General features: G+C 43.7%; 1 protein-coding gene across 4 annotated transcripts in view; it reads right to left on the bottom strand.

Moving 5' to 3' along the window:
- gkup (glucuronokinase with putative uridyl pyrophosphorylase) overlaps positions 1-21,527 on the bottom strand; it is a 38,298-nt gene extending 16,771 nt beyond the window's left edge. For all 4 annotated transcript variants that reach the window (XM_067970904.1, XM_067970905.1, XM_067970903.1 and 1 more), the window contains exons 1-12: positions 21,338-21,527; positions 17,112-17,218; positions 16,007-16,051; positions 14,257-14,410; positions 14,092-14,163; positions 12,445-12,533; positions 11,833-11,989; positions 10,472-10,549; positions 9,197-9,288; positions 5,163-5,268; positions 3,588-3,667; positions 1,506-1,574 (exon numbers count right to left, since the gene is read on the bottom strand). In XM_067970904.1, coding sequence (XP_067827005.1) covers positions 1,506-1,574; positions 3,588-3,667; positions 5,163-5,268; positions 9,197-9,288; positions 10,472-10,549; positions 11,833-11,989; positions 12,445-12,533; positions 14,092-14,163; positions 14,257-14,410; positions 16,007-16,051; positions 17,112-17,218; positions 21,338-21,394 — 1,106 coding nt within the window. In that variant the 5' untranslated portion in view covers positions 21,395-21,527. The remainder of the gene's footprint in view (positions 1-1,505; positions 1,575-3,587; positions 3,668-5,162; positions 5,269-9,196; positions 9,289-10,471; positions 10,550-11,832; positions 11,990-12,444; positions 12,534-14,091; positions 14,164-14,256; positions 14,411-16,006; positions 16,052-17,111; positions 17,219-21,337) is intronic.
- Between the last annotated feature and the right edge of the window lie 2,635 nt (positions 21,528-24,162).

Here is a 24,162-nt window from a genome sequence, read left to right as displayed (position 1 = left end):
ATAATAAAATCCTATTCACTTTCACGGGCGTAAATTGCTCTGTACTTTTTGTAGTATACTAGTAATTTACTCAGTAACCCAATAGTTAAGGACTGTGTCGAACACATTAACCAGAGCAGAAAAGTAGCGCACAGGGGAAATTAAACCCGATACTGATCAATGAAAAAGTAATATAGCAAAACAATTAAGGATTTCCATAAAGATTTATGTGGCGTTTTTCACATCCTTAGGATGTTACAAGCATTTCAGAGCCAATGAATTACTTTTGAAGTGTAATCATTATTGTCTTGTAGGAAAACACAGCAATCAATTTATGCACAAGATCCCACAAACAGCAAAATAAATGACCAGTTAATCTGTTTTAGCATTGAACGTTGGTCAGAACATTCTGAATGATATGAACGAGATATAAGATTTTTTAAATATCGGCTACAACTGGACTTAGATTTTCTTCTTCCTTTTCTTGTCTCCTGTTCCCCCATTCAGTTTCCTGACTGAGATGGTAGGCAACTCCTGGAACTTCTGCCAGGTGCTGACACGGTCCAGATGGACTCTAACTTTTCTGCCTTTGCTCATGGTCATCTCCTGGTGGCCTTGGATGTCATCGACAATACAACACATCGTCAGGACACCAGTGGACAAAGACGTCACACATTCGATTCAAACTCCAGCAACAGCAAAAAACCTTTTCTGATATTCCATCAATTAAGAATAAGGTGCACACAGCTCATTAGGTTGATAGACTACATGCTGGTGTATTGAGCCGCTCAGACTAGGCCGGCACCAGGTTCAATCCTGGTTCATCAGCTGATCTCAGGCATGGCAACAGGTGAGTTGGTACAATTGATCTCAGTATCCCTGGGCTGTGGAGGCAGAGGGGGAGCAGAGATTCAGCCAGGATTCCTGCATATGCATGGACATCAGGTTAGGGCAGGTTCAGGCTCGGCTGTGATGCTTCCCCTCTCAGTTGAATAGCTTGCCAACAGTCCCCATCTGGTTTCACAAGTGAAGAATGACCATTTGGGTGAGGGACCGGAGGGTTGGAACTGTACTCCAGAAAAAATCAGCACCTTCAGGGGAGGAGGGAAGAAAATTGGGCAATGTTGTCCCTCAAATCGCTAAAGAACGATTCACGCTGCTATCTAGACTATTACTGCAACTTTTGAAGAGCAAAATTTTAAAAAGTCCATCAACAGGCTCGATGGAGAGATCAAGCATGACATATGTCACGCACTTCTGATTGGCCAGCTCTCTGTCGTGATGTATCAGTTTGACCTGCAAGTCTGTCCAAAAAATAGAAGGAAAGATCTTGCATTTCTATAGCATCTTCCACAACCTTAGGACATCCCAAAGCACTAGGTTTTAGGTATTGGTTGAGGGATAAATATTGGCCAGGACACCGGGGAGGAATCCCCTGCTCTTCTTTGAAATAGTGGCCGTGGGATCTTTTACATCTACCTGAGAGGGCAGACGGGGCCTCGGTTTAACGTCTCACAATTTCTTACCCTTGTTCAGAACAGTATTGGTAGAACTTCTTGCAGGTTGCTTGAAGTAACCTCAGGCCACCCAGATAACTGCAAAAGAAGACCTCAGTTTAGCTGGTTTGTTACTTCCTTCCCCACAGGTTTTTTTTGTTCCCTGCCAAGTGCTTTACCCCATTCTGTGCCAAGAGGACAGACCAACGCCGTTCTGAACAATTAAAATTAATTCAGGCCTCGATTCTTTCCTCATTCTCTGAAGAAATTTCAGAGTCAAATCCTGACTGGATCGGCATCGCACTATATCTGACATTGATTTGTGGTGTAGTGGTTATGGTACTAGTTTAACAAGCCAGATGGTAGTGAATTCAATTCCCACCATGGTAATAAATCTGGGCCTAGCATCAGAAAAAGAAAAATGACCACGAAAGGTGCTGCATTATTGTAAAAATCCCAAAGGTTCACTAATCCCGTTGAGGGAAAGGAGTATGCCAGGCCTACCTGGTCAAGCCTACACAAGACTCAAGTCCCACATTGTGTGGCTGACTCTTCAATGACCTCTGAAGTGGGCCTAACAAGTCACTCAGTTGTGGAAGCAATCACTACTCCTCTGGGCAAGTAAGTATGGGCAATAAAAGCAGCCATGCCAGTGTCCTCCTAATGCCTAATATTACTTGCTATGTCTGGTTTGATGAGTTTAATTTTGCCATTCGCTAGAATCAGCCTTGGCTGTGATAATCCCCATCCTCTGTTGAATAGCCAGCCCAAGCTCACGGTCTAGACATACCCAACTAGCCAAATTTCCAGACGTCTGTTTGACACCCGTGGAACTGTACCTCAACAAATCCCCATTTACAGACGTTTTCACATTAATAAGCAGCATACCATCATATTTTCGGTGGTGTGTGGGCAAGAAAGAGATAGCTAAGGTCCATGATCTGAACACTCCATCTGCTGCTTTGCTCCTTATAACCTAAAAGTAAAGCTGTTGTACGCAAACTACACCTGCACAACTTCCTAAAAACTGCTTTGCTGTAAAATTATTTTTGTTTGATTTTAGTATCGGTTTCTGAGCTGGCCGGACTTCATGGACACACCTGCACCAGGTTGCTTTCCTGTCAGGGTAACCGCATACTCTCTTCAACACCTCCCAATGCAAGACACCGCCCCTTTAAAAAGTAACTGCTTTTGATCCCGGGCCTGTGCCAAGTTAGCCCATCTCAGTCTTGTGCCACAGTTGGGTTCAGTTAATCCCTGGCCGAATTAATTGGGATTAAAAAAAAACAAATTTTAAAAATCAGCCAGTAATCCCACTCACTGGCCCTCCCTGTTAGTGTGTGGATCTCTCAGTGGAGGGAAGGATTGGACAAATCCTCAATGTCGCCTTCCTCCACAATCAATCAAATATCCTGCGCACGCTCAACGTCCCAATGGAGATTAAAAGTGTACAGGTTATTCTTTGGGGACTGCCACTGCCACTGCCCATGGAACAGAACCCCAGTGCGACTCGCCACCCACAGGAGAAGGGCTGAAAGGGGGAAGAAAATAAAGTAACTCTTTTAAACAGACTCACTTCTTAATTGGAGTACTGTGTATTTTCATTGTTTGCAGGCAGGGAAGGATAATGTGCTCATCTTGTAAAAATCATCAATGAAGAATGGAATATTTTTTAATAAACACTAAACGTGTGCGCTAATAAACCAGCAACCAATGACGTAAGAATCATAGAATGATACAGTACAGAAGGAGGCCAATCTGCCCATCATGCCTGCGTCAGCTCTTTGAATGAATTATCCAATTAGTTCCTCTCCCTTGCTCTTTCCCCATAACCCTGCAAATTTTCCTTTTCAAGTATTTATCCAATTCCCTGTTGAAAGTTATTATTGAATCTGCTTCCACTGCTCTTTCAGGCAGTGCATTCCAGATCATAACAACTCACTGCGTTAAAAAAAAAACTCCTCATCTCCCCCCTGGTTCTTTTGCCAAAGTTACATATCCTTATGCTGAAATTAAAATGTTACTTTGCACCTCCTCCGAACTGCTGACGTCCAACGGTGAAACAGTTGCCTGCACCAAAACTGTGCTTACAAAAGTTAAAGAGTTACAAACCCTTCCTTCCGACTGATCCCATGTAAATCTTGCAAGCTACCAAACTCTGTGGGGTCATTGAGAGGATGGGGTATCAGCACCTGGGGAATTCAAATACAGAAAGCAACGTTAGAGTAGGAACTTAAAGACACTCTATGTGGGAAATCCTCAGTAGGCTTAGCCCTCAGAAGAGCACACGACTTTCTTTTTCTCTAATTTTCTCCCCCTCCTCTCCTGAAGGTGCAGACTCATGCTGGGATACCATTCCACGGGAACAAGCAGCCCCCTGAATTCTCACCCAAGTGGCCATTCTTCACGTGCGAGCTCAGATAGTGAGTCTCAGGTGGGCTATCTGACTGTGGGAGCAGTTACAACCGTGCCTCAGCCTATCCCTACCTGACATATGTATGTATATATACACACATGCACGCTCTTTCCTGAAGTCCACTGGACAGCAATCATGAATGGGATGCTAGTGGATTTTCCCCTCCGCACCCCAGGGTTGTCCTCTGCGACTTAAGTTTTATACATTGGGTACAAAGAGTACAAAAGCAAAGATATAATACTACACCTCTACAAATCATTGGTTAGGCCTCAGTTAGAATATTGGGCGCCCTACTTTAGGAAAGGCCATGGAGAAGGTACAGAAAAAACTTACTAAGATGATACCGGGGATGAAAGGTTTCAGTTATGAGGAGAGACTATAAAAACAGTGGATCTTCTTGTTAGAACAGAGAAGATTAAGAGATGGTCTGATAGAGGTGTTCAAAATTGCAAGGGGTTTTGGTACGGTAAGTGAGTCAGTCACTAACGCATCATACCAAAAGATTGAAAAAAGATGCTTTGTGACTAGTTTGTTGGGTTTTTTTAAAAGCTTGTTAGAACATGGAATGTCTGACCAGGAACATCAGTGGAAGCAGAATCGTAATAGCTGCTAAAATGGAAATGGATAAATATTTGAAAAAAAAATTTAAGACTGTTTGGGGAGATAGCAGGGGAATGGAAAGACGTGATCAGCTCTTGAGAGCCAGTGCAAGTGCGATGGGCTGAATGGCCCCTTTCTGTGTTGGATGGTCAATTAGTTGTAACAGCCCAACTTAAACCAGTAAGCTAGTTTTTCGTCCCCACAAAATTTACAATATAAATCTGTCACTTCAAGAAATTACATTACAGGATACTGTTGCTACTTTAAGTTTTCTAAATGCACACTCTTAATTTCCTTTTCCAAATTCAAACTGTGAAATGGGAGCAATTTGCACCGTTTCGCTGTACAGTCTCAATTTCATGGCCCTTTAAACGCATCATACTTAAAAGATTACAACATTTTTAATGCATATGTGTCTTTGAAACCAACACAAGAGCACACGTACTGTAATGTTATTAAATCTAACCACTTAACACTTTAAAATGCCTCCAAAGCCACAACGCTGGCTGGTGTGGCAAAATTGTTTCGCTGCTGTCGCGCTCTTCTGAGTTTGGGAGTACAATTAACAGGAGTCATTTTACTGCAAATAGAAAAAAGAAACAGCCTCTACTTTTTCAGTGTGCCTATTCTGCACTAGTTACCTTCCTCAATCACGCATAGATTTCACTTACGACTTTCTTGCTTTCGCATATTGTCACATCAGCCCAGAAGTTAGATATCGTCATGGCAATGGTTTTTCCGTGGAAGCCATCCGATGGATTTCCCATAATTCCGACCCTGAAAACAGGTCAATGTCAGAGCAATGATTCATCACAAGTCCAACAACATTTCAAACGGATCTGGAATATGAAGCACAAGGAGGAAAACCCATTCCCCAACGGCAACTGTGGACTGACATTAGATGATTCCAACTTAACCCAGATAGTGGTTAGAGTGGTTATAATGTGCAACTTGCTACCACACGGGGTGGTTGAGGCGAATAGCGTATATGCATTTAAGGGGAAGCCAGATAAATACATGAAGGAGAAAGGAATAGAAGGATATGTTGACTGGGTGAGATGAATTAGGGAGTGAGGAGGTTTGTGTGGAGCATAAACACCGGCTTAGACCTGTCGTGCCGAATGGCCTATTTCTATGCTGTAATTTGTCTGTAACAGACCACTTAGGTACAAAACAAAAGGCTGGTCTGGTGCCAAGTGACATTGGGGCTACATTTGCCTACATAACAGGTCTCTGAACTTCAAAAAAGTAATTCATTGTCTGAAGTGCTTTGAGATCTTTTATGATAAGATGCCACACAAAATTAAGTGATATTGTTGAAAAGAAAAAAAAAGAACTTGCATTTATATATAGCTCCTTTCATGACCTCAGGACGTTCCCAAAGTGCTTCACAGCCAATGAAGTAGTTTTGAAGTGTTGTCACTGTTGCAATATAGGAAATCTGGCAGACAATTTTCATACAGCAAGGTCCCACAAACAGCAATGTGATAATGACCAGATAATCTGTTTTAGTGATGATAGTTGAGGGATAAATGTTGGCCAGGACACCAGGGACAACTCCCTTGCTCTTCTTTTAAATAGTGCCATAGGATCTTTTACATCCACCTGAGAGGGCAGACTGGGCCTTGGTTTAATGTCTCATCCAAAAAATGGCACCTCCGACAGTGCAGCACTCCCTCAGTACTGCATTGGAGTGTCGGCCCAGATTATGTGCTCAAGTACCTGGAGTGGGGCTTGAGCCCACAACCTTCCGACTCAGAGGCGAGGCTAACAGTTCCCATAACTAACCTGAGGATTAAGGAAAGTGATTTGTTATTGCTCAGAAACCAGGATTTTCATGGCCTCCAGAATTTTTTATGCAAAAATTTCAATACTCAGGCATCAAATTCTATTACACATGGAAAGTGTACAAATTCACAGCAGTCGTTGTGGAAAGGAATGTGCCAAATCCCTTGCCCCACTGATGATGATGAAAAAATCTTCCACTGAGATTTTGCAACATATATTTATTAAGGTTTTTCTAACAATAGCTGCAGCGTTTCTTAGTGATCCACTGCAAATAATTGCCCGTGCAATGTGAAAGTCAGCACGTGTCAGCCATGCGGCAGTTGTCACTACACCAGCAGATACTGGAGTGGAGAGAGACACACAAAGACGTAGAGATCATTCGCTCAGATCCACAGGCTGCAGTCCTGCAACAGTTTTCCCCCTCCTCTCCAGTTTCCAGAATCAGTCATTCATTGTCAATTTAAAAGAAACCAGTCCATGAAGAATGGGACACTTAAAGAGAACAACAAGAACCCTCAATAACGAATCTGTTTTTGGTGGTGCTGGTTGAGGAAGGAAAGTTGTCCAGAATACTGGGAGAACTCCTTGCCCTTCTTTGAATAGTGCTGTGGGATCTTTAACGTCCACCTGAGCCACAATGAAGCGCCCTCGGCATCAAGCAAGGATGCCACCTTACACCATCGCTCTCCTGCGTTTTGTTTGCTATTATGCTTCTCGAGCATACGAGCATTCAAATCTGACGGGTAGGAAAAGACCAGCTGGTCCATCAACCCAGTCCCACAACACGATGGCTGTAGCATCACGACTAGACACTTCCTTCCACCCCCGCCGCAGCTGGGAGATGCAAAAAAAAACAGAGAAAAAACCCAGGCCCAATAAATGAAAAAAATACTCTGTAAAATTCCTCTCCGACCCCCTCAGGCAATTGAAACCAGTCCAGGAGGTCACATGGGCCAAATGTTATCCATCAAGACACTTACCTTCTATATGATGTGATCTCTGCCCCAGTCAGGAACTGGTCCAGCTCCCTCTTGAAGGCAGAGAGTCAGCAACCCCCCAACACGAGCTGGCAATATATTCTAGAGAGTCACAATTCTCTGGCTTTCAATAATCTTGAAATCAGAGTCAAGATCAGATTCAGGACTCATGAACAGCTCTTCAATCTTAGAGAACAAGTTAAAACAAAGGTCCTGGAAGAGATGGTTGGTGAATTCCTACTTGCTGACGACAGTGTTCCTTTGGCCCACTCCCAGGATATGTAAACAATCATGAACCACCTTGCAACAGCTTACCTCCAATTTGGCTTGACAACAGCCTTAAGAAGGCAATGGTGCACTCCAGGCAAGAATCACGCTACGCCAATCATCACTATCGGTGATTACATGCTGCAGGTTGTGGACAAATTCACCTACCTGGCAGCATCCTATCTAGAGAAGTCCAGATCGATATAGAAGCATCCTGCAGAATCGCTAAAGCCAGTTTAGCTTTTGGCAAACTCCATCAGCGCCTCTGGGACAAGAGAGACATCTGTCTGCAGATCAAGTTCAAAATATACAGGGCTGCTGTTCCGACAACTCTGCTTTACGCCTGTGAAACTTGGACAACATATTCATGTTACATTAAGAAAATGAATCACTTTCACCTGAGCTGCCTGAGATGACTAATGAAGATCAGATGGCAAGATAAGACATGTTGTTAGCGTGAGATGAAGTGGGGGGGGGGGGGGGGGAGGGGAGGAGGCTCATGTGGACCATAAACATCGGCATAGACTAGTTGGGCCGAATGGCCTGGTTCTGTGCTGTAAAATTCTATGCAAAAGATCCCGGACACCAAAGTTCTTAAAAATGATGACATGCCAAGCGTAGATGCTCTGATCATGAAGGCAAGGCCACGAGGCTGAGGTCATGTGATGCGAACGTCTGATGAATGAACCCTGAAGAAAATCTTTTCTGGCGCATTGACAACCGGGAAGCAATTTGGTGGTCGTCAGAAAAACGAGATATAAAGACTGCTGATAGGATTAGATGAAGTAGGGAGGGAGGAGGCTCGTGTGGAGCATAAACACCAGCATGGACCTGTTGGGCCGAATGGCCTGTTTCTGTGCTGTACATTCTATGTAATTCTAAGACTGCTTAAAAGTGACTCTGAAACATAGAGCAAAATAGACATTCATAAGATTGAACAACTTGCTCAAGACAAGAAAGCATGGCCAAGAACCATGAGGTGATGGCCTAGTGGTTATGTTACTAGACTGGTAATCCCGAGGCCTGGATGAAAAATCCAGAGACTATAAATTCAAATCCCACCATTTGCAGTTTGAGAATTTGAATTCAGTTCAAAAATGAAAATCTGGAAATAAAAAGCTGATATTAGTAAAAGTGACCTGAAACAGGTGTATTTTTGTAAAAAGCCAACTGGTTCTCTAATTTCCTTTAGGGAAGGAAACCTGCCATCCTTACCTGGTCTGGGCCTATCTGAGACTCCAGTCCCACACCAACGTGGGTTATTCTTAACTGCCCTCTAAAGTGGCCTAGCAAGTCACTCCCTTGTATCAAACTATCAGCGGTTCAAGGAACAGGCCCACCACCACCTTCTCAGGGCAACTAGGGGGATGGGTAATAAATGCCGGCCTCGCCAGCAACGCCCACATCCCAAGAATGAATAACTTTTTTTAAAAATCAGATAAGGTTCATCCTTGCCGCAGTTTGAATAGAATGTAAACGTTTGGACCTCGCTATCCTGATGAACACCGTCAGATCACGCAGGCAGACAATAAAACAATAGCAGCAAACCCCATACAGTGTGCAATAGAATTGAATCATAACAAAAAAAAAGCAACCTTTCAGGCCTCACAGCATCTGAATGAGTCCTCAAGTCCCTCACAGTGAGGTATAAGCAATGCTGAAACCAACATTACCTTGCGTAGGATCGGCGGGTGATTGATCTGGCAGCGGAACCAGGTTGTTTTGAAGAGTAGCGTGCGAGCCACTTCTTGTATTCGGAGAGATCCTATCAACAAATAAAGCATTAGCGGGACAGAAATACTAAAGGCGGTAAATGGCAAAGCTCTATCAGTGGGTGAGGTTTGCTCCACAGTCAGTATACGTGAGTGGAGATTCCCCTTGGTACACCTCGTATTCACAATTGTGGGTTCAACCCGCCTCCCCTCTCCTTCTAGGACTTGAGCATGTCATCTTTTTATTCCGAGTAAGACCAGTGAGTACGAAATATGAGTGCATATGACCCAGGGCCAAAGTTTGAACACTTCTGCGTTACGTTACCAAGTCCTGTCAGTACCAGGACTACCGTGCTCCTGTAATCAAGGGCACTTTCAATATAATAAAAGTGCCTTGGGAAACAGTTCTATTCCTGCTCACGTTTATTATGTTTCAAATGAAGATTCAAGATCAGCAGGGAGAGTTCAACAGCCTATGACAAAAATCTGATAAAGAAAATAAGTTATGTTAAGGTAATGCTGTGGAAGTTAAGAGATATCAAGAATTTCAACAACTTAACACAACAACTTGCATTTATATAACGTAGTAAAACGTCCCAAGGCGCTTCACAACAGCGATTATCAGACAAAGTCTGACACTGAGCCACATAAGGAGATATTAGGACAGGTGACCAAAAGCTTGGTCAAAGAGGTAGGTTTTAATGAGCCTCTTAAAGGAGAAGAGAGAGGTAGAGAGGCGGAGAGGTTTAGGGAGGGAATTCCAGAGCTTAGGGCCTAGACAACTGAAGGCACAGCCGCCAATGGAGGGGGCGAAGGAAATCAGGGATGCGCAAGAGGCCAGAATTGGAGGAATGCAGAGATCTCGGAAAGTTGTAGGGCTGGAGGAAGTTACAGAGACAGGGAGGGGCGAGACCATGGAGGGTTTTGCACACAAGGATTACCTGATGATTTGATAAATACACAGGGTTAGTCAGGGTGGATGAGAACAGTCCCAAACTCTCCTCTCCTTCCATATCATTCGCCACATCCAGACAATATCTCTTCCTAAGCTCCATTCTGTGTCCGCTCTTCCCCCAACCTTCCACCTCTACCTTTGATGCCACGGCTAAGGTGGGAAACAGTGTGGGGAAAACTGGGACTGAATCAGTGTCTCACTACATTGTGCCATGGCATAATACAGTGCCAACAATCCATGGTTTAATTAACGCCTAGGCAGATTTTATTGCCTAATCTTACCACTTGCCCAATGAGCTGGAATCCAGTAGGCAGCTTCATTCCAAACACTGGGATTCTGGCCTCGTTGATGAGCCACTCCTAAAGTGAGAGACCAGAGGAAGTAATGAGGTTTCAAACATCAGTGTATCAAAGGAGACACTAGTTTCACATAATATGGGAACAGGGTCTTTTAGTGGTTTGGTAATTACTTCAGGAAACACTAAAATAGTGCAATTAAAGGCCCAATTATGGGTTTCTGTCTCTTCATGTAATTTCAGGTAGCTTCCTCCTATGGTCCTAGAACTGCAAGGTCAGCACTAGGCAGTTCCAGCACAGAGCAGACAGTCCTAACAGGCAAGTACCAGGTCAGCCATGGCTCAGTGGTCGCACTCTCGCCTCTGAGTCAGAGGTCGTGGGTTCAAGTCCCACTCCAGAGACTTGAGCACGTATTCCGGGCTGACACTCCCAGTGCAGTACTGAGGGAGTGCTGCACCGTCGGAGGTGCCGTCGTTCGGATAAGACGTGAAACCGAGGCCCCGTCTGCCCTCTCAGGTGGATGTAAAAGATCCCATGGCACTATTTGAAGAAGAGCAGAGAAGTTTTCCTGGTATCCTGGCCAATATTTATCCCTCAACCTACATCATTAAAACAGATTATCTGGTCATTTATCTCATTGGTGTTTGTGGGACCTCGCTATGCTCAATTTGGCCATTCAGCCTCAGGAGCCTGCTCCACCATTCAATTAGATCATGAATGAACTGCACCTCAACTCCATTTATCCGCCTCTGCTCCATATCCCTTGATACCCTTACCTAACAAAACCCTATCAATCCCAGTTTTAAAATGTTTTCAATTGACCCCCAGCATCCACACCCTTTTGGGGGAGAGAGTTCTAGATCTCCATTACACTCTGCACGAAGGACAACTTCCTGACATTACCCCCGAACGGCCCAGCTCTAATTTTAAGATTGCGCCTCCTTGATCTGGATTCGCCCACCAGCGGAAATAGTTTCTCTTTATCCAGGGATGTCAAGGCCGATCGTAGGGTGTCAACTGTTGCCCTAGGGGAGATCGGCCAACTCCGACTAGGAAGCAAACCATGAACCTTCTGATCTGTGCGGCTCAGCACTTCATCCACCGTGACATCAGCCAGTTCCAGGGAAGCGTCACACCCGAACAGTTAACGTCTGCGTCTCTTTCAGATACTGTCTGACCTGCCGAGTTACAACAGTATTTTCTGTTTTTAATTTCAGACTTCCAGAATTCGCAATTTTGATTTTAAATCGGAACTATTCACTTATCATGTGTTTGGTCCTAATGCATAGAACTGACTGCAGCCAGCAACGGTTTCACTCGGTTAAACAGAGGAAAGCCCTTCTCACCATGTACTTCCCGAGCCTTCGATCCTCCACCAATGGGTAATGTTTCAAATACTCCCCCAAAGTCGGCAGAGTCTCCCTTTGGAAACAGTAAAAGACGACACTCGCAAGCCTGGATTCTGTGACATCAGCAGAGGGCTTCTCGTAAAACTTAGTGATTCTGAAAGAAGACAACCTTAAGTGTATTCTGCTTCTACTAACACAGCACGCACGGATAGATCAGTACATGTTAATAAACCTGCGAGGACTCACTGGAGACTTCAACCAACTAAAAAAAAAATTGTATCAAAGATTCAGATGTTCTGTAGTTACGGGATACTGTGAAGAGTTTAGATTGTAAGTTTCTGCAAAGTCCAAAACCAGAAGGTCTCAGATAGGGGATAGAGTGGAATCATGACGATTTCTAATGTTTGTTTTCCTAATGATGAGAACATTCCTGAGAAATCTCAGCCTTTAAGGAAGCCATTCACCCATTGTTCCCATACTGGTACTAGCCCCACGTCGAAGAAATCTATTCTGATTTCTATGTTCTTTCTCTGCATGCCACAAGTGGCATGGCATATGACCGACGTCTGTACAGCACAATTACTGACCCTTTTCAAATTGAGAACCTACCTGTTTGTACAGGGGCACACCTCAACTATTCCCCGAGATTCAGTCTTCTCTCCTTCCTCCATCTCGTAGTAAATGGCCAGTTCACCCTTCTGCCAACCAACACAGAAACACAGTGGTAATGTTAGCCTTTTATAAGCACATTGGGACAGTTACTTGCATTACTCATGAGTCAGCCGTGACTCAGTTGGTAGCACTATCACCTGAATCAGTAGGTTGTAAGTTCGAGTCCCACTCCAGAGGCTTGAGCATGTAATCTACCCCGACGCTCCAGTGCAGTGCTGAGGGAGCGCTGCACTGTCGGAGGTGTCGTCTTTTGGATGAGACGTTAAACTGAGGCCCCATCTGCCCTCTCAGGTGGACGGACAAGATCCCATGGCATTATTTCGAAGAAGAGCAGGGGAGTTCTCCCCGGTGTCCTGGCCAACATTTATCCCTCAACCAACATCACTCAAAAGGATTATCTGGTCACTATCACATTGCTGTTTGTGGGATCTTGCTGTGTGCAAATTGGCTGCCACGTTTCCTACAACAGTGACTACACTTCAAAAGGTACTTCATTGGCTACAAAGTGTTTTGGGATATCCTGAGGTTGTGAAAGGTGCTATATAAATGCAAGTTTTTACTTCTTCTTACTCACAGCTATGTTCTTAGTTCAGAATAATACACATATTTTGTAAAGTAACTGTGGGGCGGGCACACTGTTTGGGGATGGATCAGGTAAGTGATGGTCTCTGGAGTTCAGCTGGACGATGGGACTATTAAGAGTCTTGCCTAAGTGGGGCGTGGGTCTTAGGGGCACCAAGTTAACGGAGAGGATCTGTTGTTAACTTGTTCCCCCTTTCCACATTGACACACTCTTCCCTTGTTTAGGGGTAAAGGGGGATTCTGGCCTTACGTGGGGCCTGCATTGTGTCGAATCCTTCCCTTTAATTATTTTTTTGCTCACTCTCCATGAAGACAGACTTTCTCTAACCCATCATTGGAAGATCCACAACTAGTTAGCCCCTCTTCCTCCCCACCCCGTAAAAGACTCAACTCCACTTGAATAAGATCGGGAACATTCCTTGTCAGTCAAACCTGCAATCACACCTCTGTGCAATAAGTGCTTTGACACGCCATTATTCCTGGATGTGCAGGCCAAAAAAGTTTTTTTTTGAAGTACAATATATATTGATTTTTCACAAATATCTCTGGATAAAGAAGTGTTCGATTGATTGAGGAAGGCATGGTCAGTGCATGGGATGAACATGGACCAAATATGAAGACCAAGTATACAATGCAGTGGTCCCGCAGTCTCTTGTGGACAGCTGTGATATTTGGAGGGCTCACAGGTGATTTTGAATGCTTTCACTTCCTTCACACCATCGAGAAGATCAGACCCCAAATACTGAAGTCCTGGCTTGTCGGACTGAAGTCAGCTGCGATGGCCTGTTTCTATGCTGTAAATTCTATGTCATTCTACCTTGCGACCACTCCAGGCACCGCACTGAGCCAGCGGGTGATTTAATTCACTCCTCACAAGGTAAGATTGCACAGTCCAAATTTCCAGCCCTTATCCCTAGCGTTAAGCCAGTAGCGTTTCATTTAAACCCATATTAGGCCAATTAAAACAGGACGATAAACAAGAAACTAGTGGTTCAGACTGACCTTAAACTTAAAGAACTTGAGGACTTCAGCTATATCGAAGTTCAGATCTTCACACAGCATATCTCCAGCAACCTGGACGTACAACATGAAGCGAGACTGAGGTGAGACTGTGCTTGAAATGCTCGTGCACATCAACAAACAGTCAGCAACAGGAACAAGACGTACCACCATCACATCGTCATCAAACCTCTTGCTTCTGACCACCAGTTCCAAGTCTGCCACTGCGCCCAATTGTGTTCTGCTGGTTGTCGAGCCATCGTTAATAATGTTTTCCACCGGAAAGTCATTGGCAGTTGCCCATCGCTCATAGTACTTGTACCTGAACGTGAAAGCTAACAGTTAATTCCAAAATAGCTCAACAGTGCAAATTTCATCATCCATCCCACACACAGCACCCGCACACAAGCAAGCCTTCCTGTGTAGGGTACAGGATTATTTTGGGTCATTTAAATGTCATGAATTTTTTGATTCTTTGGCTAATGGGGGGAAAAAAAAACAGAAAATGGGAAAAGTTAAAGGTTGTGACTTTGGACACTATAACAAAAACTAACAATGGCAGAGAGGCCCCTTTTATGGGAGTCGGAAGCCAGAAGACAAAACCTTAAAACTAAAATAAAAAAAAGAGAACAAACTGTGCTATCGGGAGGAGATGCAACATGAAGAAGACAAGGAAGAATCACTTCAGTAGACACAGCTGGCCCTCCTCAGAACAACAGTCTGGTCAATCCATGTTCTGAACCGTGTTTCCAGTTGTGAGTAGAGCTTTTGCTTATTGTTGTCCGGCAATCGAATGAAGTGTTTAGCAATCTTAGCACCACTTTCTGTGGTTGTTGTCTCAGCTCAAGGTCAGAACTAGTACTAGTGTTATTTCCCTAAACATAGGGACAAATTAATGATAACAAACCTATACCTGCTCGCTTTCTCGTGACTGTGACAGGCTAAAAATTCACAAAAATTGCAACTGTCAGCCAATTACAGAGAACTTTCTAATAACCAACAGAAATAAAGGAGCAACTTGCGGAAGTAACAATTACGAGCACAATACAAATCTTCACCTAAAACCCTGACTGTACCACAAGAGTATTTTTAAAATTTCTCCTTCTAAACCTTTAACCTGCCATTTATCCAGCCTGTAACTCACTCCCCGGAATCCGTTATTCTACATATAAACCACCCGAACCCCTCGACTAGATTCCAGCCTGTAACTCACTCCCGGGTATCCGTTATTCTACATATAAACCCCCCAAAGCCCTCAACTAGATTCCAGCCTGTAACTCACTCCCGGGTATCCGAAATTCTATATATAAACCCCCCAAACCCCTCGACTAGATTCCAGCCTGTAACTCACTCCCGGGTATCCGAACTTCTATATATAAACCCCCCAAACCCCTCGACTAGATTCCAGCCTGTAACTCACTCCCGGGTATCCGAAATTCTATATATAAGCCCCACAAAGCCCTCGACTAGATTCCAGCCTGTAACTCACTCCTGGGTATCCGTTATTCTATATATAAACCCCCCAAACCCCTCGACTAGATTCCAGCCTATAGCTCACTCCCAGGTCTCTGTTATTCTACAGGTACATACCGTCCAAACCTTTTGAATGGATTCAATCCACTTTTATGTCACTCCTACCCTCCACCCTTTCACAGACCTCTTTTTTATTCTTTTCTTATCCCCCCTTTTCCCTCGCTCTGCATTTGCTTAAAAGCTGTTTTAAATCTCTAACATCTTCCAGTTCTGATGAAAGGACCTGAAACGATAACTCTGTTTCTCTCTCCACAGATGCTGCCTGACCTGCTGAGCGTTTCCAGCATTTTCTGGCTTTATTTCAGATTTCCAGCATCCGCAGTATTTCACTTCTGTTTTATTGACTTCGTGCGACTTTGCTAGAAAAAAGAAGAGATCTACTCACTTGTCTGCATTTGTGACGAGGTAGACCTCACTGAAGAGCTGGCGCCTGCAAACAGTATGGAGAAAACACACCAATATATGGTAAGTAAAAATCAACTTCATATAGGGAGGTACATAGAAAGAAAGATAGAACAAAGAACTTGCATTTATATAGCACCTTTCATGACCTCAAGATGTCCCAAAGCGCTTTATAGGCAAATAAGCACTTTTTTGAAGTGTAGTCACTGTTGTGATGCAGGAAACGCAACAGCCAATTCGGGCACAGCAAGGTCCCACAAATGGCAATGAGATAATAGGAACATAGGAACAGGAGTAGGCCATTCAGCCCCTCGTGCCTGCTCCGCCATTTGATCAGTTCATGGCTGATCTGTGATCCAGCTCTATATACCTGCCTTTGGCCCATATCCCTTAATACCTTTGGTTGCCAAAAAGCTATCTATCTCAGATTTAAATTTAGCAATTGAGCTAGTCTCAATTGCCGTTTGACCAGATAATCTGTTTCAGTGATGTTGGTTGAGGGATAAATATGGCCAGGACACCGGGGAAGAACTCCCCTGCTCTTCTTCGAATAGTGCCATGGGATCCTTTACGTCCACCTGAGAGGGCAGATAGGGCCTCAGCTGAAAGACGGCACCTCTGACAGTGCAGCACTCCCTCAGTGCTGCACTGGTGTGTCGGCCTAGGTTTTGTGCTCAAGTCTCTGGAATGGGACTTGAACCTTCTGACTCAGAGGCAATAGCGCTACCCACTGAGCCACGGCTGAAAGAGACCTGGTTAAATCTTCCTGTATATCTGCCTGCAACAACAACCTGTCAGACAGTATTGATGTCAAGCACTGTACTGACCTGGTGTTACTGCACAATCCTTTTTAACCGTGTAAAAAACTAGTTTTAGTCGAACACGTTGAATCAGATCTCCTCTCTTCATCGCACATTTTCCGCTAGTCACAGCTCCCCTCCCCACCATCCCCTCCTTTCTAATCTTCTCCTAGATTTGCAAGTCCTGGCCAAAATATCTTAATCAGGTAAGTCACAAATTTGAAAATTAAATATCTCAACATGCTGCTCTTACAGGTGAAAGCAGGAACGATAGCGACAACCACTCACATATTCACAACTTCCCACCAGAAATCCAGGATCTTCTTCCCACCGACTCCAGGTAACAGAGCCTTCGGGATTCCCTCTAAGTGAGAGTAGAGGCCTGTCACTTCATTCTGAAAAGTAATTATGCAGATAATAGCAGAGCAGCCCAGAGGCACATGATACTTATTTACTGTTTCACACAGGAAATGAGAGATTAGTACTTAAAGTACGGCATTTAAATAACACCTTTCACGACCTCAGAACATTCCAATTTACAGAAAAATCAAGTGTGTTTGAAGTGTAGTCACTGTTGTAATGTAGGAAATGCAGCAGCCAATATATGCACAGCAAGGTCCCACAAACAGCAATGTGATAACGACCAGTTAATCTGTTTTAGTGATGTTGGTTGAGGGATAAATATTGGCCAGGACACCGGGGAGAACTCCCCCTGCTCTTCTTCAAAATAGTGCATCGGGATCTTTTACGTCCACCTGAGAGGGCAGACGGGGCCTCGGTTTAACGTCTCATCTGAAAGACGGCACCTCCGACAGTGCAGAGGGTGTCAGCCTAGATTTTGCGCTCAAGTCTCTGGAGTGGGACTTAAACCCACAACCTTCTGACTCAGAGGCCAGAGTGGACCACGACAGACAAATCTAATTGCCTCATGACCTCCTGAATACTGCCTGCTTCATTGACTCTCTCCGGTAACTCAGTCCACAAACTCTATTGTCCTTTGGATGGAAATCTTTTGCCTAATTTACTCATTCTTAAAATACACAAGAGTTCGGTTGGCGTCTGTAAACATTAACATTTTTGGTGTTGCTCTTTCATCGGAACATATGAAATGTAAACCTGTCCTTTCTCCTTACAGATACTGACAGACCTGATGTATATTTCCAGCGTTTCCTGTTTGTGTTTCATATTTTCAGCCTTTGCAGTTTTTATTTTCATTTCGCTCATTTTTAAATTTGTGCCTCTGGCATTTGAATCTTTCTTCGCATTGAATAATTTTTTTTGATTATGCCTCTGTGAAGCACTGAAATGTTAACTCAGTTTCACTCGCCACAGATGCTGCCTGGCCTGCTGAGTGTTACCGGCATTTTTAGTTTTTATTTGGGATCTAACCAATGCTTTATGCAGCAATAACACAACTTTTTTCATTTATTCCCTATCCAGCTCAGTATCTGATTTGTCCTTTTATTGCAGCTAAGCCACACGATGAAAGTTTCATAGATTTATCCATATATTCCCTAGCTCGTTTTCCTGATCAGCAACTGTACCACTATTCCATTAATCAGACACCCCCTCTCATTCCATTAATCAGACACCCCCTCTCATTCCATTCAACAGACGCCCCCTCTTTTCATTCCTTGCTCCCTTAGTAATTATTTTATAATTACTATCCACACTGAATTACATCTGCCCTCTACTGGCACAAAATCAGTTTGCATTATTCCTCATTATTGGTCCTGGCACCTCAGGACAAACTGCTACAGGTCTTCCTGGCCTCAGGGATGGGAAACATAAGAGGCAAAATGTTACTTTAGAGGGAAGTTTGCAACATTTAAGCATCTAAAAACAACGACGCCATAATTTGTGTTTGAGATCCCACCTCTCTCAAATACCCGCAGAAATAGAAGTAAAGGAGTGAAAAATAAGTGGAAGAGGAAAGTTTTATATCACCAGTCATTAGAGGTGCATGGAGAGGATGAGTTTATTGGTGAGGCCCAGTCTTGGTAAGTTTGAGAACCACCAAATCAGATAGTTTTGTTCAAATTTATCACCAAGAATGACGCCAGTCTTTAACAAAGAAAAATAGACAGGACATTGAGTGGGCCGAGCACATCACATCCCTAATATGTTCTGCTATCTTCTTACAGTGTGCATCAGTCTTTCAGTTTATTTTTATTCATGTTTGTGAGCTTTAAATTTTTCATTTCTGGTGATAGTTCCTTTCAGAATTATTATAATGGCCAAATTGTTCCATTCATCCCGCAGTGCGTGACAGGAAAAGCTTTACAAGCTTTTTGCAGTACCATCAATTAAAAGTAAAAGTATTTTGAAAAGCAATAATACGTCCTGTTGATTTTTTTTTAAATTGCAACATATTAAATACAAGATACACACAGCCTTTTAATGTTAGAAAAGAACTAACACAAAAAAAAACTTAAATGTGATGCAGCTCTTTTAAATTTGAAAGGTTGCAAAGTTGATTTTGGAGAATATTTATTATTCCTTGCACCTTTGAGGTATTTGGTTCAGCTCCATTTTCTCTTCCTGACTGGATGGTATCAGAGGTTGAGCCTGATCAGTTACAAATGTAACTGCTTCTGGAATTAGTCCTGGAGTAGGTGTAATTACCTGCGAGGTATGCGATCAGTTTCACTGAAACCCGCACTTACTGCTTTAATTCTGTAACAAGGGGGCAGCAGTGCGATATCGCTCCAGTAAGTCTGCCATAGTGGGCATATTACATGGCAGTGGTGAACACACTTAATAATCTGCTGAATGAAACAGACCTGGAACACTGTTACCCTGAGAACTAGAATCATATCATACAGGTTCAGACCAAGAGGCTATAGGCACTATTTTCAAACATAGGTCCCTGGACCATTGCAGGTGTACAATAAGTAACAAGGGGTCCCTGTGATCATCATATTTTTCCCACCCCCCCCAGTCATCAGATCACTTTGTTGTTCTATATTTGTTGACTTAGTACATGTTATTTATGTTGCAATGATACACTCTAAGGAGAAGAGTGCTCTTTTAGATATTAGGATAGGGGGGGGGTCCCCAGTAGTGTTGATATTTGAAGAGTCCCTGGGTGTGTGTCAATATTCGCACAGGGTTGCCTACACAGAAAAGTTTCAAAATCACTGACATAGGGAAAAACAACAACTTGCATTTATATAGCGCCTTTAATTTAGTAAAATGTCCCAAGGCAGTTCACAGGAGCCTAATTTGGCCAGAGAGTGATGTAGAGCTGTGTTTCCTCATGCTCGAAACAGGGGATTTAGTAAATCAGCACATGTGGTGCAACAGCATAAATATTTGTATTGAATTATTCCACCACCTGCAGGTTAGTTATTCTAGTTACACCTACGTTGGCTCCTGGTCCGGCAACACCTCGATTTTAAAATTCTCATCCTCGTGTTCAATTCCCTCCATGGCCTCACCCCTATCCCTGTAACCTCCTCCAGCTCTGCAACCCTCCGAGATCTCTGCGCTCGTCCAACTCTGGCCTCTTGCGCTTCCCCCACTTCCTTCGCCCCACCATTGGCGGCCGTGCCTTCAGCCATCTGGGCCCTAAGTTCTGGAATTCCCTCTCCAAACCTCTCCGCCTCTCTCTCCTCCTTTAAGACACTCCTTAAAACCTACCTCTTTGACCAAGCATTTGGTCACCTGTCCCAGTATCCCCTTCTTTGGCTCAGTGTCAATTTTGTGTCTGATTACGCTCCTGTGAAGAGCCTTGGGGTGTTTTACTATGTTGAAGGTTATATATAAATGCAAGGTTGTTGTTGTGATGGAATAGCCTGTCAACCCGCTATCTTGGTTCACACATATATGAATCGAAGGGCAAGGCAGTGGGATTTGTTTTGGAATGTTCTAGCAAAGACAGGATGAGCCAATTGGTATTCTGGGCTGGAAACCTCTATGGCACCTGTTTGCCACTGAACCTTACCCCAGCAAGGGGTCAATGGGTCAGGAGAGATTGAGGGTAGGTGAAATTGTTGACAAAAATGTTTTACAATTTTTACCACTGTGTCTTCCGTTGCTGATTATAATTTACAGGGATTCTGTTTACAAGCTTTCAGTGATAAAGCCATGATCCTGCCCTTTGTATGACTTTGGACTTGGTCATGACAAGAACTCTGCACAAGAGTTAAGTCACAGCCATGTTGCATTTTTCACACCGTTTATGCTTTGTTTTTTTTTCCAACTTTGCTGTAAAATATTCCAGAATCCCCAAGGGTCCAGCCCCGTGGCGAGTGTTTGCAGCCATGTTCCACCTCAACCGCAAAGACTTGAGATACACTCACATGCGACAAGAAGGCCTAAGAAGCGGGGTAGAGAACGGAGACAACCCCAAATCCAAGAGTCCCTTCCAGACATGCCCTAAACCCTGTCCCAAAGAGGCCCGGCAGCGGCGGAACGGTTACTTTGGGAGCCTTGGACAATAAGAACGGTTCCGTGCGGGAGGGATCAATGTTCTCAAAACAAATGCAACGTTCATAAAGCGAGTTATTCACCTTGATCTCGCTCTCCAGCAATGTCCCATGTCCAGCGACTAGAAGTACGCAGATCATTGGGGCGACCCCCAATAACCGGCTGGGCTACAAGTCAATGAAACTGACCAAAGTTTGCAATCACCCCAAATATATTACCAGAGCACCCAGTCTATCAGAACGGCCCATCTCACTGCACTGCGTCCTTACCTCACAGTTCACAGGCGGGGCTTAGAGCAGGAATGAATAATAGCATCTCTAATCCCCTCTAACAATTTAAAGGTCCAGAGAGGAAACCCAACCGAGGGGAAAAGTAAACGTTTCGTTTTTATTCTGCAAGTTTGAAACAAAAAACAGAAAATGCTGGAACCACTGGCGAAGGGCTGCACTCCAAACATTAACTGGTCTTTTCTTTTTTTTAAAGAGATGCTGACTGCTCTGTTGTATATTTACAGCATTTTGTTGGTTGCACTCAATTTATTTTCTGCTTCTTTGCCTGGCCAGGAGGACAGCAGCTAACCCACTTAGGGTTGCTACCTTTTGCGAGGTCCAAAATCGGACAAGGGGCAGGTGGAATCATTACTTGAGTTCTGATGTTCAGTTTGCTGCTGATGAAAGTTCATGGGAAAACCGTAACATCTAATGTCTACACCTCACTGGCGCAGAGCCAACTCTGCATAGACTCCTGATCCCTCCCAACATTATCTATTTTGAAAGGATGTAAGGTTGAGGTGTTCCTCACCACAATTTGAACATAAGTGCTGCTGATCTAAAACCTGGCACTCAATCAATTGAGCAAACCAATTAGCACTGCTTGCGTGAGGAGCGATGTGTCACCAGAATTATGCCGGGGTGAAAGGGTTAAGTTACGAGGACAGGTTGCATAGACTTGGCTCGTATTCCCTCGAGTTTAAAAAGGTTGAGGGGTGATCGAATTAAAGTGTTTAAAATGATAAAAGGATTCAATAAGGTAGATACAGAGAAATTATTGCCTCTGGTGGGGGAGTCAAAGACAAGGGGACATCATTTTAAAGTAAGAGCCAGGCTATTTAGGAGTGAAATCAGGAAGCACTTTTTTCACACAAAGGGGAATGGAGATCTGGAACTCTCTGCCTCAAAAGGCTGTGAATGCTGGGGGTCAATTAAAATTTTCAAGATTGAGATTGATAGATTTTTGTGAGGTGAGGGCATACAGGGATACAGGGATTCAGTTACAAGTCACCCATGATCTAATCGAATGGCAGAATAGATTCGATTCTGCCATTCAGACCTACAGGACCTACCCCTGTTCCTATCTCATCCAAAAGACGGCATGTCTAACTGTGCATCACTCCCTCAGTAATGCACTGAAGTGTCCACCTAGATTATGTGGTCAAGTCTCTAGAGGTGAGCTTGAACCCATGACTGTCTGACCTTACCATCATTTAGGTTGTGCCAACGGACACATACAGGGAGTTTAAATGACCTCACTGACCATAAGAGCAGAAGCAGTGAGCGTGCCTCAGTCCTAATATTTTCTGCTATCATCTCACAACTTTTTCTCTGTGCGAAATGACTGCCGCATTAGCTTACACTATAACAGTAACAATGCACATTGAAGCGGTTCGTTGCACGTAAAGTGCATGGAGTTGGCCCCTAGAGATGTAATTAAAAGCAAATTCTTCCTTTTTAATAAAATAAAGTTGTGTAGAATAGCTCAAGAGGCGAATTCAGCCAGATTCAATTCTGGCAAGTCCCACTGTGAAAACACTTTGAGGAGACAATCTCACTGTATTTTGGTCTCAGATCGACAGCAGTAGCATCATAACCAGAGCAAAGTGAACTTTTAAAAAGTCCTCAAGTGATTGTTTGGGATTTTGGGATTAGGTAGTTTTACATTTTTTTTAAAAAACAGAACATTTGAAAGCTCTGCATTGCTTTCAACAAACAAATCGCCTGTCAGCTCTTTGTTAATTTTAAATTTAACTGACATTTGGACAGTGGAGAGCAGAGCTTTGAGCGTGTGAGCACACACATGCAGAGAGTAATGCGGTGCTGCTAGTATAACTAGCACTGGTGTCTCCTCATCCTCTAACCAGGGGATGTATCAAATCAGTACATGTGGTGCAGCAGCTTCATACGTGTATAGAGTTATTCCACCAATTATTCAATTGTATTGAAGTATCTCATCACGTGCATCACACATCACAGCAACGACAACAACAACAACAGTCTGTAGGTCTCTATATATAACAAGTTGCATTTATAATGTGCCTTTAACATAGTAAAATGTCCCGAGGCGCTTCACAGGAGCGTTTCAAACAAATTTTGGCACCAATTTTTGAGACCTATTTTTGGCAGAAAATAAAAGCCCATGGGATCCAAGGGAAAGTGGCAAGTTGGATCCAAAATTGGCTCAGGAAGCAAAGGGTAATGGGCGACGGGTGTTTTTATGACTGTTCAGCAGGGCTCAGTACTAGGTCCCTTGCTTTTTGTGCTTTATATCAATGGTTTAGACTTAAATGTAGGGGGCATAATTCAGAAGTTTGCAGATGATACAAAAATTGGCCATGTAGTTGATAGTGAGGAGGAAAGCTGTAGACTGCAGGGAGATATCAATGGACTGGCAAATGCAATTCAAACCAGAGAGGTGTGAAGTAATGCATTTGGGGAGGGCAAACAAGGCAAGGGAGTACACAATAAATGGGAGGATACTGAGAGGTGTAGAGGAACAGAGGGTTCTTGGAGTGCATGTCCACAGATCCCTGAACGTAGCAGGACAGGTAGATAAGGTGGTTAAGAAGGCATACGGGATACTTTCCTTTATTAGCCAAGGCATAGAATATAAGAGCAGGGAGATTATGCTAGAA

This window comes from Heptranchias perlo, chromosome 33, assembly GCF_035084215.1.
Source record: "Heptranchias perlo isolate sHepPer1 chromosome 33, sHepPer1.hap1, whole genome shotgun sequence".
NCBI classification, from domain to species: Eukaryota; Metazoa; Chordata; class Chondrichthyes; order Hexanchiformes; family Hexanchidae; genus Heptranchias; species Heptranchias perlo.
The sequence above is the reverse complement of the archived record's forward strand: the minus strand, read 5'-3'. Positions and strand labels throughout refer to the sequence as shown.